The sequence below is a fragment of the Genypterus blacodes genome, unplaced genomic scaffold (assembly GCF_046128005.1).
Source record: "Genypterus blacodes isolate CSIRO-AG114 ecotype Tasmania unplaced genomic scaffold, CSIRO-AGI_Gbla_v1 ptg000093l_1, whole genome shotgun sequence".
In the NCBI taxonomy this organism is placed as follows: domain Eukaryota; kingdom Metazoa; phylum Chordata; class Actinopteri; order Ophidiiformes; family Ophidiidae; genus Genypterus; species Genypterus blacodes.
In genome coordinates this window covers 2,367,947-2,387,470 of record NW_027466897.1, presented here as the reverse complement: position 1 = coordinate 2,387,470, position 19,524 = coordinate 2,367,947, and the positions used below count along the sequence as shown (strand labels likewise).

Below are 19,524 nucleotides of genomic sequence, written 5' to 3'. Positions count from 1 at the left end.
GCAGGTTGGTAGGTAGGTTGGCAGGAAGGCAGGTTGGTAAGAAGACTGATTTGTAGGCAGCAGACAGGGTGGATATGTATGTAAATCAGTTAGTATGTAGGAAGGTAAGTAGGTATATTAGTGTGTAGGTAGGTAAGCACTAGGATGGTTGATTGGTAAGTAGGCAGTTGTGTAGATGGGCAGGTGGGTAGGTTAGCTGGTAGACAGGTAGGTTGATCGATAAGTTGGTAGGTAGGAAAATGAGTAAATGTCAACAAGAATGATTTACTTTTTATTTGCATAATTTTTGGCATGTGATTTAAAAAACTTGTAATCACTTTTTACACCGATGCTTATTGAAATGGCTGCACAACATCCAGATATGGAATTATGTAGAGTACAAAATGGAAGAGTTTTATGATTATGAGTTTAAATAATGACAAATGATGAATCCTACCATGTTTGTGAACAAATTGGTAGCTGGTGGACAAGAATATGTTGCAGTTCATAGTTTATACATAGTTTAAACATGTTAAATATTGAAATGGCCCGATCGCATGGCAAAGTACATAAAGATGAACAAAGGCCATAAAGTCAGTTGAGAATCGTGAATGTGGTTGTATATTTTTCCCATCCAGTGTCCGTTAAGAAGGTACGAAAATATAAAAATTCTAACTTCTGCCCAATATTAGTCAACAATAAAATGTCCAATATTAACTCGGCCTCTCGGCTCTGCTTTGATTCAGGGTCTGCAAAGAAAAGATGTCTGGGTCATACAGGAAACGGCTACGTAGACTTTTATCTATGTGTGTGTGTGTGTGTGTGTGTGAAAAAAAGGAACTTCTCCTCACATCACAAGGTTCTAAACTTTAGAACCATTCAAGGAACCACCATTTGTGAGGACCAAAGAATAACATGGGTGAATCAAATTTTGTCTAATGGAGTTTTTAAAAGAGCTTAGACTTCACTGTTTTCTGTGTGTGTGTGTGTGTGTGTGTGTTCCCTGGTTGACTCCCTCAGTATTTAAGCAGCCCGAGAGCCGACAATCACACCAAAGAGAACAAGCTGAAGCGGCGTGGTATTCTACTTAACATACTGTATATTATCTGGTTGTAAAACTGAAGTGTAACAGAGACGACATGACAGCTTTAGGGGAAACAAACATTAGCAGTGAAGAAGGTTTACGGGACGAGCAACAAATAGGAGATCTTATCTGCCTGACAGACAGACAGAGAGTCAGTGTGCTTTCAATAACCAACATTTAACATCTGACAGCAACTGGAAGATATAGAGGAGATATAACATGATAACTGGCCAAATTGCACAAATACTGTACACACACACACATGCACACACACGCGCACATTCACGCATCAAACAAAAGCTAACATTGAAAGTGCAATATTACATTAGCCCTGTATATCATAAGAGATAAACGTAATACATCAAACAAGGATTTCTCTTTTGGTTTTCGGAAGGAAACGGCCAAAAAGCGTCTTTGGGACGTCGGCGTCTCAAAGTGCTTGTGAGAGAGACGGAGGCGAGTAGTCTTGTCATCATATCTTTATATAAATAACAGCCGTTGCTGGCAGGTCCATTTCACGCTTACAAACACGCCGCCGACAGCATCCGAGTGTGACAAATGTGACGCCGCCCCCCCCCCCCCCCCCCCTCCCTTTTGTTTGACACAGTAGTAGAATTCAAAATCAAAAACATCATCAGTTAAGACAGGAAGAGTGATTGATGAAACCGAGACCCACAGGCAAAATGACCAGATTTGGGGATGAAATGTGATGACAAGATGTTTTGATTCTGATGTTTCACAATGATGCGTTGGTGGATCCCACAGCCTAGGTAGGAGAGAAGACGTCTAGTATAAGGTAGTACAAGAAGGTAATCCAAAGAGTTTTATGTGTCGTGGCCAGTTTATAAAAATGAGAGGAAATCCACAGTCCAGGTAAACCAGGTCCATTAGGATGTGCTGAGAGCTTTGGTTTGACTTTACAATCCACATCCAGGAGGAGCAGAACGAGCTCCTGCTTCCTGTTCTTTGGTCACGTTCAAGAACAATCTAGGTAGTTTAGAAATCATACTTATCTTTGCTCCTTTAGTTCAGCGTCTTTCAGTCCAATGTTTGATGTTTGAAGTGTAATACTTCCACGTGGTTCTTCTCCCATAACTTCCTTATGTCTTTCTGGTGACGTCTTGTCCTGTCCTGTCAAAAAGCCAGAACTGGAGTCCAATAATGTATGACAGAGTATTGTCAGAGCAGAAATTTTGAAAAAGGAGAGAAGTTGGTCATCAGCTCAAATCCCGTCCATCTACTCACACTAACCAAACGATGGCAAAGCCTGGAAGAAGTAAAGTGATTATAGCTCCCACTGTTCAGGTCTTTAGTGACAGAGACTGAGCTCTTTCCGAACCAAACACTTCTTGCACTGAACCACGCAGCACCAGTGGAAGCGACACAGGCAGTTCTCCTCAAACACCACCGTCTCCTCCCGGTAGCCGCGCTCGCAGCACAGCAGGTCACACCCGCTGATGTCCATGGCCGTGCTGTTGCACATGCGGCCCCGCGTTCCCAGTGACCCGGTTTTCCGATTTGCAAGGCAGAAATCGGGCGACTCGTCTGAGTAGATCAGATCCTGCTTGTCCGGCGGCTTGATGTTCTGGCCGACGGGGATCAGAGTCTTGCCGTCGTTGCCGCCCATCACCTTGGAGGCGCCGTTGAAGCGCTCCAGCAGACGGTCGCCCACCTCGCGGAAATGGGGCATCTTCTTCCAGCACGTCCGCAACGTGCACGAGCCCGACAGGCCGTGGCACTTGCACTCCGTCCGCATGTAGAGCTTCACCGCCTGGGGGAGAGGGGGAGAAGGGCGGAGGAGGTGAGAGAGGTGGGAGACAGGAGAGAGGTCAATGGGGGCGAACAGGGGGAGGAAAACAGAACAGGGGATAAAGGAACAAGGACAATTTTAAGTGAAGCAATGCTGCTTTTTGATGAATTAAGAGAACTACACGTGCGCACACACACACACACACACACACACACACACACACACACACACACACACACACACACACACACACACACACACACACACACACACACACACACACACACACACACACACACACACACACACACACACACACACACACGCTCGCAGATAGATACTGTAGGTAAGATAAAAGCAGACACGATTCAGAAAGAATTTAAGTCTCCCAGCCCCCTCTCCTTCCACGTTGCCTCTGGCCTTCCTACATCTAACAAGCCTTGACAACAGATCATTCACTTATATTGCACATAATTAACCCATCAGACACGCACACGCACACGCACACACACACACACACACACACACACACACACACACAAATGAACGTACATACAAATGCGTTTGCAGAAATTTGCACACACATTTGCAAGACGCTGATTTCTCAACCCCTCTCCTCCTCCTCCTCCTCCTCCTCCTCTACCTGTCTTTGACCCCGGCTTACGTGCGTCAAAGCCGTGTGTTTGTGCTTGTGCATGCATGTGTGTGTGTCAACATTTTTGCAAGTGGGTGTAATAGTGTGGGACCATCCAAATACTGACAGATCAAAGCAAATGAGAGACATTCAGAGCAATAAAGCACAGAAACGTGTCATTAAGTCAAATGGAGAGAGGAGAGAGGAGGGAAATGTTGGGTTTTCGGTGCATTTTGGGCAGAAGCTCGACTCGTCTCGGCCATAATTCACTCGGTGTCCGTAGAGGAGAGCAGAGCGAGCAACAAAGAGGAACTTTACACGTCTAGCAGGGCTGTGGAAACATTAGACGCTACCTGCCTCGCAGGCTTTGAACCAAAATGTGTGGCACGCTCTTGTTTTTGTGTTTCAGAAACTTGATTCTTGTTAGAATATCAGCTTACGGCACTACACAAATATGGCCGGGGGCGATGTCTTTCTCTTTTGCACATTTGTGGAATGATGGGACATTCCATAGGACAAGCAATGCCTTTGTTCCTAAAATATGAGAGAATGAAGTGAAACATCAGACCTTACCTAAGTACAGTAGAGGTTAATATTCTATTTGTTCTTGATCTGTGGGAGTGCTGAGGTCAAATGTGAAACAAGTGCAAGGATATAAGATTTATTCTCTAACTGCTCTTCTTCTTCACTTCCTTTTCTCTATGATCCTGGATCTCTAACAGGAAAGGTTCATTAGTAAATAAGGCAGAAGGCAGAATAAGGCTAACATGATGCTATGCTGGCATGTTGTCATCAGCCTGTAAGTGTATAAAGGGACGTACCAGTCTGCCAGCTTCGTTGTTGTGCAGGTCGATGAGCGTCCTGATGTCGCTCTTCCCTCTCCTCCTCTTTGCATCCATAAACTGTTTGGACTTTTCGTAACCGAACTCCACGTCGTCTCCACAGCCGCCCCACTCCCACTTTGTGCCTTCTCCAGAGGAAGGAGAAGAAGAAGACGACGGCAGTGATGATGATGATGATAATGATGATGATGATGATGAGGCTGGCGGCCTGGGCGGCGCTCTGTTCCTGGTGGCCTCACAGCCACACTGCAGCAGGTCGCCCATGCTGCAGGCCTGGGTCACAGCGTGAGTCACGCCCGCCGCCGTGATGGCGTAAACAAACGCCGTCTCCCGGATATCTGCGAAGGAGAAATGGAAGATTCTGAGTTACTGCAGCGGCGATGAAGATGAAGTTAAACGTCTCTCATGAACGTTATTAAGGTCTTTGACTTGGAAACACTTTCTGTTTCAATAGCTAGATAATAATCTCAATGGCAAATCTCCTTTAATAAACCTTTCCACGAGACTAGGTATTGAGAGCACGCACGTGTGTGTGTGTGTGTGTGTGTACGTGTGTGTGGACCCTAAGTGGCTTTTATTCCTGTGAGCTGGAAGGCAGTGAGCGTGCAGTCACCACCACCAACACTGCCAACTCCATATCGCATGATTCAGTGAATGGGATTCATTAGGAACGCTCCTCACACACACACACACACACACACACACACACACACACACACACACACACACACACACACACACACACACACACACACACACACACACACACACACACACACACACACACACACACACACACACACACAAAGGGAATGGTGGCGTGCAATGGGACCTGCACACACCATGATATCAATACCAGCTGTGCGCCCCAACACCCAGAGATGTCTCCATTGCAGGCAAAATTATGTGGGTGTGTGTGTGTGAGTGTGTGTAGATTTAACAGATTTACATCGATGTTTAGATCTTATGACATTTCACATAAATACATAGTTCCTGTGTACTGTTCATCTCATGTTCTAATATAATTGTTTGCGATTGATTGCCGCGTGTGTGTGTGTGTGTGTGTGTTCCTACTATTCAGCAGAATCGATCAACAAAGCTCAAATCAAGCTGCGTCACCTCCCAAAGCATCTCTGGATCTATCTGACTCATTTGAGTGGCATCGGCACACACACGTCGTTCTTAGTTCAACATGTTGTTAGTAACATCAGGAAACGATTGAGTGGCTGATAACATTACAATACAGATGTCCAGATGTTCCAAGATGCACCAAACACACACATTTAAAGCTCTAATAAAGCAAAAGGAGGTATTCTAACTCTGTCACTCACTCGTTTACTGATTTAAAAAAAGTCTAAGTCTCAAAAAGGAAGCGATCAGTGACGGACAGGTGACGTCTTTGCTCTAACAAGAACATGAGCAAGTGTGAGAGAGACAAAGCAGACGATGGCAGAAGAGATAAGGGAGAGAAAGACACACAGGTCTCCTAATCGTCTTGTTTCTGAAGCTCCCAGTTTCGTATTTTCCTCACAGACATGAATTCCAAACAAATTTACCTCCACCGGGTGTGTGGGTGCCCGGGCCTGTCCGGGGCTGCACACACTCCCAGCAGGCCCTTCATGCAGGGATTAGCTCAGACGCTCCTCTCTCTAATGCTCCTCTCAGGATGTTGAGGCTGAAATTATTCTTCTGGATTTTGAGGAACTATTAAGCTTCATTTGGTGACTTAATGGTCGCGAGTTCAGATCCCAGAGTTTGATTCAAGATGACACAGAGACTACAAACAGACTGACAGCATCTGTATTGCAGACCAGTGACAACATTACACTTCTGCCTCTACTACTTCTATGACTGTGCACCCTGATGGAGAACAGGTAACTTTAGATATTGAGTGTGTCAATAATGGTGTAAAGTACATGTTGACGCAACTTGGACAATCATCAACACTGTATACCACTGTCAAATCAGAATATGTCTCATTAAATACTGAGAAAGTTTAGTTAACATTACACACAAAGTTCCTGACCACCAGGCAAACACTTCACACTTTAAAGCTCTGGGTAGTGCTTCACGTGACGAGGAGCCATTTTGGTTCAACGTTCCTCTCAGCAATCTATCAACACTGCAACACAACTGAGCTGAACTCAAACTCTGCTCTGTATCATTTGCAACACCTCAACCTCAACCTGCAGTGGCTCACTGGCACTGCGGCAGGAGATCAGTCAGCTTTATTGTTTTCTGTATTTCTGACAGCAAACAGAAGGAACAGTCAGATACTAAGATAAGGTCTTTGCAGGAATCCAACAACAAAAACAAAACCTTTTTTTCGGGGGTTTTTGTCTCATGGTGTGCCAGCCGAGTCAGACGCTGGAAGCCGAGCAGGAACGCTTCCAATACATCAACCTGCAAAACCCAACCGCCCTGACATCTGTGACAGCCGCTGGCGAGTCTTATTTAGAGTCAGTCAGCTGTGATGTGAGCCGATCACTGTTTGTGTTGTAACCTTTAATAACTCAAAAGTGATAGATCACAGAAATCAATCGAAACTTTAATTTAGCAGAGCTTAAAGTGAAAATGGAGAGATCAGGTGAGAGGAGATCATTAAGCTGTCAGCACAACAGCTCCCTGCAAGTGTGTCTATACTTCGTTGAGTGTGTGAGAGAGAGAGAAAGAGAGAGAGAGAGAGAGAGAGAGAGAGAGAGAGAGAGAGAGAGAGAGAGAGAGAGAGAGAGAGAGAGCGAGAGCGAGCGAGCGAGAGAGAGAGAGCGAGGGAAACAACCAGGGGGAGAAGAGCCAATGTTTATTCTGTGGTGGTATTATATTGCACACACATACACACACATATATAAAACGGTTGTGTGTCATGAGCGCTCCCGGGGTTTGTATGTGACATGAACACAGCTGAGAGCAAGGAAACCATGGTAACGACAACGGTAGAAAAAGCGGATGAACGGAGAGCAGAGCGTCGTCCTGATCCGGGCGCAGACGGAGAGGAGAGAGAACGCTGAAACGCTCAAACTCAGACGCTCAGTAAGTCGCCGTCCGTGTGTCGACATGTTCGCTCATTCACACTGCAGTGCAGTAAAGGCATGAAATGGCAGAGTTTCAGTCCTGTTGTGAAATCAAGTTAAAGCTCTGTAATACGAACACACACACACACACACACACACACACACACACACACACACACACACACACACACACACACACACACACACACACACACACACACACACACACACACACACACACACACACACACACACACACACACACACACACACACACACACACACACACACCTCTCAGTCTCTTTTCTCTTTGGGAGCTTTCATGCAACAAGCGTTCAACTCTAAGAGGAATGCAAATAATAAGCAATCATTTCACTTACTGTGTGTTGGTGTGTGTGTGTGTGTGTGTGTGTGTGTGTGTGTGTTACAGTGAAATCATGATAGATAGATAGATAGATAGATAGATAGATAGATAGATAGATAGATAGATAGATAGATAGATAGATAGATAGATAGATAGATAGATAGATAGATAGATAGATAGATAGATAGATAGATAGATAGATAGATAGATGTACAGTAGGTGAAATGGCCTGGAGATATTTTTCCACAGTGTGTAGACAGGAACATGACGGCTCAGTCAGGTACAGAGCTCCAGACGCAAACACCCCATGGCTGTGTTAACTTAACGGTTTGGAGTTGTGTGCGGCTGTGTGTGTGTGTGTGTGTGTGTGTGTGTGTGTGTGTGTGTGTGTGTGTGTGTGTACATAACATATCTGCTTGCATGCCTTCACACCTGAAACCACTGAGGCATCTCAATGAAATGATCAAACTTGCACTACAATATCTTCTTCATTCTTCATCTTATCTTCATTTCTTTCAACCTACCAGTCAAATGCTCTGGGAAAGCTCTTTCTGAACTACTGACAATATAGGGTAAGGGCTGTATAATGACTTCAGATTGATTGATTGATTGACAATGACTGAGCTGTAGAGGAGCAGACAGCTTGGAAAGAAGCCTTAGAATTGTTGATTGTCACATCTCCCCTCCTGTTCTTGTCCTTGTTGCACTGTAAAAATGTTTGTGTGGACGTGAGGCCTTCAGGTAACCAAACACCGGCGTAAACGAGGCTATAAAAGAAGCCGGGAGGTCAACGGCACTGCTGAGGTTAAACACAAAGCTGTTCAGAGTAAATTACCTTCATCATCCCGTTGAAGCCTCTCTAAAGCCTATTAAGCCTCTTTTATTTTGGCATTTACTGCTACGACTCTGTGACAAACGAGCATTAAGTGAGCGATCCAGATAATTGAGGACAAAGGATTCAAACAGGGGAGCACTTTGGCCTCACTTATAGACAGGCAGGAATTTATGATTAATAGCCACTCCGTCTTCTGCTGGTAGATTCTTGCCCTTTCTCTCTCTCTCTTTCTCAATCTGTCTTTGTCTTCTTTCTATTTTCTCCTCCCCCTCTGTCTCTCTCTCTCTCTCTCTTTCTCTCTGTAAGAGTCCGCAGTGTTGTAATCTCAACATAAAAAGAAGAAGAGGCCGACAACGTATCTGGTCAGCTTTGGCAGTTGTGATGGTTGTGAAGCCAAACGGACCGGAGAGATTTCTGTTAAATCTGGTTGTTATCAAACCTGGAGTCTGTTTGGTTTGGACCGATCCTGGGAATCAGTTTGGTTTTGGTTTCTTGTAAGATTTTCAACTGAACCAAAATGTATCAACAAAAGTCGGGGGACCGTGACCGCGCCCCCCTGTGCTGATTGTTCGGGGATGTCTTTTTAAGTTTTTCCGCAAATCTGTTTCCATCAGTAGGGGGCACTGCAGAGACGCAAGACTTTTAATCCAGCAAACTTTAATCTGTTATTTTAAAGCGACAAGTCTGAGGGACGCGTTTAGAATTCTCTCTTCTATCTGTTTACATGTAGATTTGAAGAGATGCAGTTTTGCAGAGAACAAACTTTACTTAAACAACTTGAATAATGAGTGAATGACATTGAGGTTTCATTTGAGGTTTCATAAGATGCTAGATGTGTGTTTTGCTCATATCAATCAGTATAGTCTCCTCCTTGTTTGTTGGTTAAACACAGCGGTTGGATAGATAAAGCTCCTCTGTAGTGGCGGTCAAAGCCGCAGACAGGCAGCTCTCTATGAATCTCATCATACGACAGAGAAGCCAACACAGTAATTGCAGAGGAACCCGGCCTGGCGGTGACCTGACACCGGCCGTATTACCAGACTTCAAAGAGCTGGAAGAAGACGTTCGAAAAGATCTTACGAGAGATGTTAAGAGAGAAAAGGCAATTTTAGCTGATCAATCCAGGCGTGCACCATCTGATGATGAAGAGGAGGAGGAGGAGGCAGTCATGTATGAATATGTCTGCTCCCAAATACAACAGGCGGCCTTGTCTGTTGGACTGCCATCAGACGGGGATCTGACCTCAAGCTGATGTAAGGCCACCGGCTGTGGTGGTGAGGTCGCGGGTTCAGATCCTAAGGTACAGGCAGCTGAAGGATGGGACGTGACACTGTTCATAATATTCCTACCAGAGCTCCTGGAAGAGACGGCGAACCGAGCCGCAGAAATGTTCTCAGCAAAGTCTAACAAAGTCCCGTGGAGTTAGGAGTTAGATCTACCGACACACAACACACAACACTCTCGCGTACGTATTCGTCTACCCGCCTGTCTCACTGACCTTGCTGCAGTATTTTGCCGAAGTACTTGTTGTGGCTGGTGCAGTTCCAGCGGCGGTACCTGAACTGGTACTGGCACTCTCTGACGCCCAGCCTGGCTCCTTTGGCCACCTCGCTGACGATCTCCGGCTGAGTCTGACACAGCTCGGCCTGCTTCCCCGCCAGCCGCTTCGTCTTCCTGCAAATGCTGTTGGGGTCCATGACCAGCGGACTGCCCACCGCCCTGGAAGAACACACACTCGATGTTAGAGACGGGATAGAATACTGCTCTGCTCCATCAGTCAAGTGACGGACATTATTTCACCAAAAATAACAAAATTTACTTACAATTGCAGCAGCGTCACAGACCTACACTGCATATAGAAACAATACGTGTGTGTGTGTGTGTGTGTGAGAGTGTATATTTGATGATATATTTGATTAATGTGAGCCCTGGACCTCCCCAGCAGCTTTGACAGATGAGTGTATATAATAGGGATAAATAGTTTATTCTAAAGCTTAATGGGAAAGACGAGCTTGGCTCTACCAGAGGAAAGTGCTGCCAGAGTCCTGTGGCCACTTCAGTGCCACAACAGGAATCTGTCCAACTTATTATTGTTGTCTTTTTTCTACTCTCTCGCAGAAATGATATTGATGACTTGCCGATAAAAATCTTGTTTGTTTTTTTTCTTTCTTTGCCACGGCTGTTTCACTTTCAGTCGCTCTCTCTGTCCAATTCCTCTCATTTGTCTCCGCAGCTGACTTTCAAATCTCCAAATTTAAGAGTCAGAGAGAGAGAGGGACAGAAAGAGAGATCAACAGAGAGAGAGAGAGAGAGAGAGCAAGTAACAGACTACCTCATAGGTTTTCATTCAGCCTTGTCCCTGTTAATCGCACCGCCTGATATCATTCATCTGCCGCCTGAGTTTGTTTTAAGAAGCCAAACAAGCACTCTTGCCAATCCCCTCTCCTGGCGGTCTGATACTGAGTTAAACATGTGCGCACACACATTTGCACACACACACCTCCTCATGCAAGCACACATCTCACGCCTGCAGCCGAGCCTTTCCTCAACAAAATGCACGTATGCAAAACACACACACACACACACACACACACACACACACACACACACACACACACACACACACACACACACACACACACACACACACACACACACACTTAAATGAAGCCATTTCTCTGGTGGACTAACATGTCATCACATATCTCTGACTGAATCAAACCTCCATTCAGTGGGAAACCTTGAGCCGATGACGTCATGGAAAGGCAGAACCCAGAGGCAAACCACCCAAAGGCTCTTATCCACCGGGGGACTTAAACCTATGATAATGGCAGCCAGCCTGGATTACACTTATGGTTTCCCTGAAATCCATTCTAATAATTCAACGTGTGTGTGAAGATTAGGAGTGAATGTGTGTAAAGCCTACAACATGAGCCGCCGTATCTGGATATCACAGGGAGAGATAATGAACACACTCATGCACAAATACAACACTTAAAACACTACACACACACACACACACACACACACACACACACACGCTTGCTTTACCTTTATGATTATTGAGTTTGTTGACAACATCTCTATGGAAACAGCACTGTAATGTCACTGCGGTGGGTGATCCCTGCATGCTGGAGGTGTGTGTGTGCGTGTGTGTGTGTGTGGTAGTCATGAAGATAATTGATACATACCCTGTCTGTATGTGTTAATTAGCAGGTACAGGTACAATGTACTTAGCAACACACACACTCCCACCCAACAACCTCTAATTATCTACCGACTCGCATTAAAGTGTGAGTGTGCGTGTGAGTGTGAGTGTGTGTGTGTGTGTGACGGAGAGTAGAGAGACTGAAAGGAAAATCTGTACATGAAAGTGAACGTCTATGTTTCTGTGCATAGGCATGTTGTTGTTTGTGCATTTACATCTATCTATAAATATTTCTATGTGTGTGTACAGGAATTGAATGAATGTAATGAATGTGTGTGTGTGTGTGTGTGTGATGAGGATGCTCACATGTACCTGCACATCTATGACAATGCGACGAAGAGACTGCATGTATGTCTATGAGCGATAGAGACAAAGAGAGTATGTGTGTACGCAGTGAGTATGCAGTGTGTTCATGTGTCTGTGTGTGTGTGGGGGCTTGTGTGTGTGTGTGTGTGTGTGTGTGTGTGTGTGTGTGTGTGTGTGTGTGTGTGTGTGTGTGTGTGTGTGTGTGTGTGTGTGTGTGTGTGAGCATGAGGCAGCTCCATCAGCAGCTTCCAAAAGCCAGGCGGGTGTTTTACAATGGGAGGTGTAGAGCAGTAAAAGGAGCAGGGGTTTGGTTCTGTGTGTGGTGCGGACGTGAGAGTCAGAAGCTTCAGATGAAGACACAGGAGACGTTTCTCATGATGTCATCCTGAGCTCAGCCACAGAGGAGGGAGGACAAGGAACAGCAGAAGTAACTCATTATATTATCAATTTATCGTAGTACTTCAGCAGATTTGTCACGTCTGTAATTCAGGCGATTGATTATGTGTCCATTCACTAAGAAAGAATGCTTCCTAATCAATGAATAGTTAAATAAAAGAAATAAAAGATAGCTTAACTCCGCTGTCCTTAACATCTCAGTAAGATTAAACCTTCACCTCATTCTTCTCTTGCAACAACAACGACATGAAATCTTCATCATAGGTGGCCTCAACAGCAGGAACTCTATGAAACTGACTGTTCTTTTATCAAATGATGTAGTAACTTACTAAACGTTTCGCAAGGGCAGGGTGGGAAGAATAGAGAGAGAGGGACAGACGGGAGAGCAGAGGGTCGAGTGGAATCAGTGGAATTATTATTATAAAAATGATTCCACACGCACTTTCTTAAATTTTCATTCATCTAAAATACAAAGGAAAGTCTAAGGAGTTCGGAGTCGAGTCACTTTTTGAGACAGGTCTTCATCTTCATCACTTCCTCAATAGAAAAGTCTACAAAACAAAGAAAAAGTCAGATGGAAAAAAAAACAAAACCCTAAAAGTGACAAAACATCAATTGAGTCGGAAATCCTTTGGAAAAAAGATTAATGAATATTCTTCCATGGAGCAGCTACACGTGCACATGTACACAAATAAACACACACCCACACATACACACACACTCGCATACATTCCCTGTGCGTACCCTGCGTGCGTGTGCACACCCTCATGAGAGCGGCACAGATAGAAATCAGCTGTTCCTCGCATGCAAAGTGCCTCTGTTCTCCGTCTGTCATTCATGATCCAGCTCGACTAACAGATAACTGGGATCAAACGGCCTCTCGCTACAAACACCGACAACAAGGATGTGCACAATCTGATCCTATCGGGGGCTTTAAGGAAACGCCGCCTTGCATGAACGGTTCCTCCTCCTGATAAAAAAAGTTCCAACGCGGAGACAAAGGGTCATAAAGTGAAAGATAAGACGAAAGACAACGCACCAACGGGTCGCCCAATCAGGCTGGATAATGGGACTCACCTGCAGCAGAGAGACCTTACATCTGGTGACCTGCTTTCATCCATTAGGGGAGTAAATACAATTAGCTGTCAACAGAACCCTTTTTATATGGATATGTTCAAAGAAATATAAGATTTAGGAATCGGCACAACAGTATATTAAATGGTTGGAGAGGAAATATTGGGAACAGATGCTTTAGTCTGCGTTTCTCTCTCCTCCAACTGCTTCAGGGTCGTGAGCAGATTAGAACTTGGTGCTGGGAGCGACCTCAGGTTTCATTAAGAATCACACGGCACCATAGATAAAGTGCTGTACTGTACTGTACAGCCCCCCTCCACACACACACACAAACACGCGCACACACACACAAACGAGTGAATTTCATCCCTCCTTAATCCCTAAAGTATGCCGGAGATGAAGACAGTCACGACAAGCGCTAGTCTGAACCGCCCGAGTGAGAGCGAGAGAGAGCGAGAGAGACGAAGGAGCAGAGTGAAAGAGAGACGGACGGGGGACAGGGGGGACACGGAGATGGAGAAGGTTCAAAGTGAGACGAGGAGGGGACAGAATAATTAAAAATCCATGTAGACTTTGGTACGGTGTGCCAGGATTTGTAGTGGACGCCCTTTGACCCCACAGTGTCCAGTGTGTTAGAGGTCTAATCACACGGCTGCTGCCTGTGTGAACTATCTGCATGTGCATCTCCAAATAAGTCCTGGCCAGCTAACGGATTCTCACGGCCTCGCAACTGCAAATGAGTCATTCGCAACGGTCACGCAACATCAAATGAGCACTCCAAGGTTAAGCCAATGAAACGGCTACATTCAATCATAATCAATAATAAGGATCAATGGTAATCACTGCGGTTTGAAACACGTGCAGCTTCTCCTACAGGTTCCATCAATCGCTTCTAACCCACAGGGCAAACTCTGTAGGCTCTCTTTAGAGTCCTCTGTGCCCTTAAAGACAAACTGCGATAGGCTACCAAACACATCGATCACGTGTTTCCAGCGCGTCAGTGTTACCTGGCCTGGAGTCACTCACTCTCTTCATTTCTAACACTGGAACACACACGTACCCACGTTCTGTATGCTTCCCAGGATCATTATAGTGTGTATAAATTGCTACTGCATGCTTCTTGCACTCAAACCCTCTCTCACACACTCACACACACACACACACACACAGTCATTCAGCTCTCCACTTGATGCCAAACCCATATCGTCATTTAATCTTTATCTGTTCCCATCTTGCTGCTCCTGATTAGACATCTAACTTTTCAGCCGAGGAGTGGAGTGGACTAGATAAGATCTGTTACAATGAAATTCTCTTCTTCTGCTGATGATGATGGCGGTGTGTGTGGGTGTGTGTGTTTGTGTGTGTGTGTGTATGTGTGTGTATGTGTTCAATTGTATGTCTCTGAGTGCATGTTAAAGAGATTAACTAGGGTCTGTTCCTATGAGATGAATATGAACTGACACGCATATAAACACACAAAGGACAGAGAAATTACACACACACACACACGTGCACACACACACAAGCAGGATGTGTACACCTGTGGGCTTGTGGCACACTCCAGGTGGGCTGTCCGCCAAATCGGTGCTGTAACACACACACACACACACACACACACACACACACACACACACACACACACACACGGAGCACAGCCCTACTGAGCTCTGTCGTCAAAACCAGTATAAGAGAGCAAAAGCATTCCTGACCCGTCTGAGCTGCTCTCTCTGCTCTCAGGCCAAATGATTAGCGCTCTGTAATCAGCCCAGGCTCTGAAAGCGAGGAGGCTATCTCGCTGCATTTCATCTCTATCACTCGCCCCTCTCTCTCTCTCTCTTTCTGCTCTCTCTATTCCTTTGGCGATAACCATAATCTATACGAGTATTTTCCTCCGAGCGACAGAGCTCGTGCAGGGACGGAGAGGGAGGGAGAGAGAGAGAGAGAGAGAGGGGGAGAGAGAGAGACAGATGTCTGATGTCCACCACGCTTTCAACAGAGAGCATCATTGTCCTGGCAGGACCGGGGAGCAGCTACAGGTGTGGCTTCACCCGAGCTGCACCACAGTTGGCCACTGTGTGTGTTTCTGTGCGTGTGTGTGTGTGTGTGAAAAAGCACAAGTGAGTGAAAGAAGACAATGTATGTCAAGACGGGTAAAAAAGGACCTAACAGCTTTCTCCGTGTTGATGCCCATAATCCCTCTGGAGCTTTCTGTAAACTAAATGTCCTGTAAAAGTGTTAGAAACGGATCAGTGAGCTGCCCCACATTACAGAACCTGGCAACCCACATGGAAGAAATGTTTGATACTCACGAGAAAAACATATTCCCCATCATTCGCCTCTCTAAATTTACTTGAATGTGCTTCAATGATGAATAGGGTTGTGTGTGTGTGTGTGTGTGTGTGTGTGTGTGTGTGTTGCTTCTTTCTCGTCCTTGTCGGGCTGTTCTGTCTCTTAAATTTGACCACACAGAGATAGAGAGCAGCGTTTTTGTGTGAACGTACAACAAACGGTGCTTTATATGCCTGTTAAAGCACAATAATAATGACTCAAGGTCCAGATTATCCTCAATATGGTTTAGATGACCGACTTCTCATATCAGAATTTTTTAATTAAAATCCTGCTATGAGTCAGGGTTAGCCAGATTTTCCCACAAAGTCTTTGAAAGCAGCACAATGAACTTCTTGACCCCCTGTAGAATAACTCTATCTCCCTTCCTCCCTCCCTCCCTCCACAGCATCTGGCTTTGAAGTACAGCAGCAGGTCATGTGACACACCTCCAGCAACCACCGTCTGAGGGAAGAGTCGGGTTTAATACACTCTTCATATAAACGTGTGAGAACGCCTCAATCACGAGCCGGGAGGAAGCCAACAACAACGAGAACAGGTCAAATCTCCTTATAGAGCTTTTTGTGTTTGTTGTACCCCCGTGATAATCCAGCAGGGGGCGCTGTGATGCTGACAGGCTAGCACTCAGCAAGACGCTGCAGACCTCCTGCTACTACTGAGGAATAATCATTGGTGATATTTTTGTAGTTTTGTGATCAAATCTTAAATCAAACGTATGAATTGCTCGTTTTCTAAAAAACTAAAACTGTCCTAGAATCAAAACATCTGTTACACATTCAGAGATAAATTAATATAAAATTATTCAGATTTTAGACAAATTTATAAATATTATAAATGATCTTTTTTTTTTTTTTTACTAAATTGTGCTTCACTGGAAGAAATCCATAATCAAGCTAACTAAAATCCCAAATCATAAATACTCTTCTTAGATTCTTAGTATTTTGATATTTGGAAGTTTGATATTTAAAGTTTGATACTTTCTATTGCTTAAAGAAAAAATGTATCTGAGTATGTTGCTTGTTAATTCAAAGAATACTAAGACAGTTTTTGTTCTTTTCTCTTTTCAGCATTTATTGCCAACAAAAAGTATTCATAATGCTAGAAAATTGATTGGAAAATTGATTTATATATTCTTTGGTTTTGCATTTAAATGATCACAGTGCAACTTTTACAGCCTTTTGGTTTGGCTCGTCCAAAAACAAGATAATGTTTGTTTTCCCTCGTCAGTACATGTATTTAATTTTGAAAAAGTAAGCTGATTGTGTCTTCATCAGCAAAATAACTTCACTAAGGGTTCAGGCATCTTTAAAGAAGTCTAAATCTTTAGATATGTGAAGAAGCAAATAGTTCTGATGGATCCACCTTAAGGAGACGGTCGGCCATAACACGGAGGCCGGATCGCCACGTAATCATCAAAGATTTGAAGGATTTCCTCTCTTCCTCTCCTCTAAACTCACTATATGACACCCTGTAGACCAAACCTTGTGAACTCTTTGTTTGGCATCATCTCCATCCTGCTGCTACACGCAAACACGCAGTTAACTCGGCATTTACACAAGAAACGCAACATCAAACCAGTAATTTACCAAAAGCACTAGGATTCCTCTCACCAGTGTATCTTGCAGTTTAGCCCTGAACTCAACAGCTACAGCGTTAGTGCGTGTGTGTGTGTGTATGTGTGTGAGAGTCCATCCGACAGTCATACAAGGACAGTAGACTTACAGAGCTTCAGTGACACTACAGCCCACATTGACCTTGACTGGACTGTGAATGAACAGTGGGAGGATTCGCCGGGAGAGAGAAGGAGAAAAAAAATATCACAAAGCTTCACATTCAAACACTGACGGCATGTATGTGTGTGTGTGTGTGTGAGAGAAGACACACTCGGTGTTGTACACAAGACAACAAAAGCAACACACACACACACACAGATACACACACAGAAAGTATGTTATCAGCAGATCTTCGGGCCGTCTGTCTGTCCGACTGTCACACACCTCGCGGATTGTTTTATGATGACATATCCACTGCGCCTAGAGGGCCACCTGACATTCCTGACTCTGACCCCCCCCCCCCCCACCCACACACACACACACCTTCACCCCCACCAACTTCCCCCATCTTCTCTCTCTCTCTCCTCTGTGTATCACTGCAGGCAACAAACAGCAGACACCTCTCTCACCTCCCTTTCTTTCTCCTTCGATCCTACTTTAGTCTCTGAGACACACACACACACACACACACACACACACACACACACACCTGAATGAACTTCTTCACCTTGATTCAGGATAGCAAATATAGGTTCACGGGCCATATTTGGGTCCTGTATCTGGGGTTTCACTCCTCCATTAATCAGGCTTTTTAAATTGTGTGTATGCAATTTTGTATCACTATTTACTGTCTTATCTGGGACAACATAAGTGTTTGACGACAGAGGGGTGTGTAAAGAGACATTTGTCATTTGTCTGCGCTAGTTTGTTTCTATAATTTTGATATTTGGTCCTTTCGGATTTAATTACAAAATTTGAATATATTACAGAATTACATTTCTTATACTTATCACGGGCTAACACAGGACAGAGGGGCTATTAAGTTGGAAACGTCCAGCACGTGGTAACACACAAGAAACACCACTTACCACCACAGTCCGATGATGTTGACGGGGCACAGCAGGATGAAGAAGAGGGCGAGCTGGATCCGCGGCAGAGGAACCGTCATGGTGAACAGGGCAAAAATCCTCCAGAGAATCAAGAAGCAAAAGTCTTAAGAAGATGATGATGATGATGAGCGGTGCCGACACGCAGCTTGATTATTCGTGAAATTCATAGGAAATTCCGGGTTCTCTCAGCTCGGAACGGTGCGACTACAAGAGCGAGAGACGATCATCACCCAGCTCCTCTTCTGGGCGCATCTTAAGAGTTAAGTCATGGGGCTACGAGAGCAGAACCCCGCTTCCAAAGGTGTGGTTGATGTCTTCATCGTCGTCCCTGCAGCTCGTTACATACTTTCAAAAAAGTGTCCTAAAGGAGCAGCGAGGGAGTGTGATTCTGCCGAGTCCCGCTCAGGCTGCTCGGAAACGCTGCAGAAGAGGAGAGAGAGAGAGAGAGAGAGAGAGAGAGAGAGAGAGAGAGAGAGAGAGAACACTCGGAGCTCCACCGCGCTTCAGAGAGAGAGAGAGATTAAAAAGTGTGAGATGAGTTAAGGACACCACGGTGAAGAAGAGCAGGACCGTCGTCCGAATTCTGGTGTGAAAGTGACCAGAGGAGTTTGGGCTCTGGTTGATCTGGATGTCCGCTCTTGCTCTCTTTACGCGCACCGGGGAGCTACTGGGCGCAGATCGTCGGCGCGCACCGGCTCACAGGTACGCAGCGTCTGTGCCACAGCGCGCGTCTGTCAGCGTGTTTTCTTTGGATGAGAGAGGGAGGAAAAATGCACTCATCCTCTCTCTCTACCTCGGTGTGACGTCGCTCCGGGCGAAAACGAAATCCTCGCTGTCATTCAGAGGGAGAGAGAGAGAGAGAGAGGAGGGGGGGAGGGGGGGGCAATTAGTTTCAGGAGGACCTGGCTGAGAGCAGAGAGCAGATGGAGGTAAACACACACGCACGCACGTACAGCGTGTTTACGGTAAGAAGCCCGAAATCAGAGCTTATGGAATGAGATGATGTCACCACAGGTGTGTGGCAATACCTCCA

The 19,524-nt window shown here is 45.2% G+C and overlaps 1 protein-coding gene across 1 annotated transcript; it reads right to left on the bottom strand.

The window, feature by feature from the left end:
- Positions 1-264: 264 nt before the first annotated feature.
- On the bottom strand, positions 265-19,199 carry wnt6b (wingless-type MMTV integration site family, member 6b). Its single transcript, XM_076159224.1, has 4 exons — positions 18,471-19,199; positions 9,998-10,218; positions 4,269-4,627; positions 265-2,834 (listed from the first exon to the last, which is right to left on the bottom strand). The coding sequence occupies exons 1-4, from the start codon at positions 18,548-18,550 to the stop codon at positions 2,373-2,375; spliced, it is 1,122 nt and encodes a 373-aa protein (XP_076015339.1). The 5' UTR covers positions 18,551-19,199; the 3' UTR covers positions 265-2,372.
- Between the last annotated feature and the right edge of the window lie 325 nt (positions 19,200-19,524).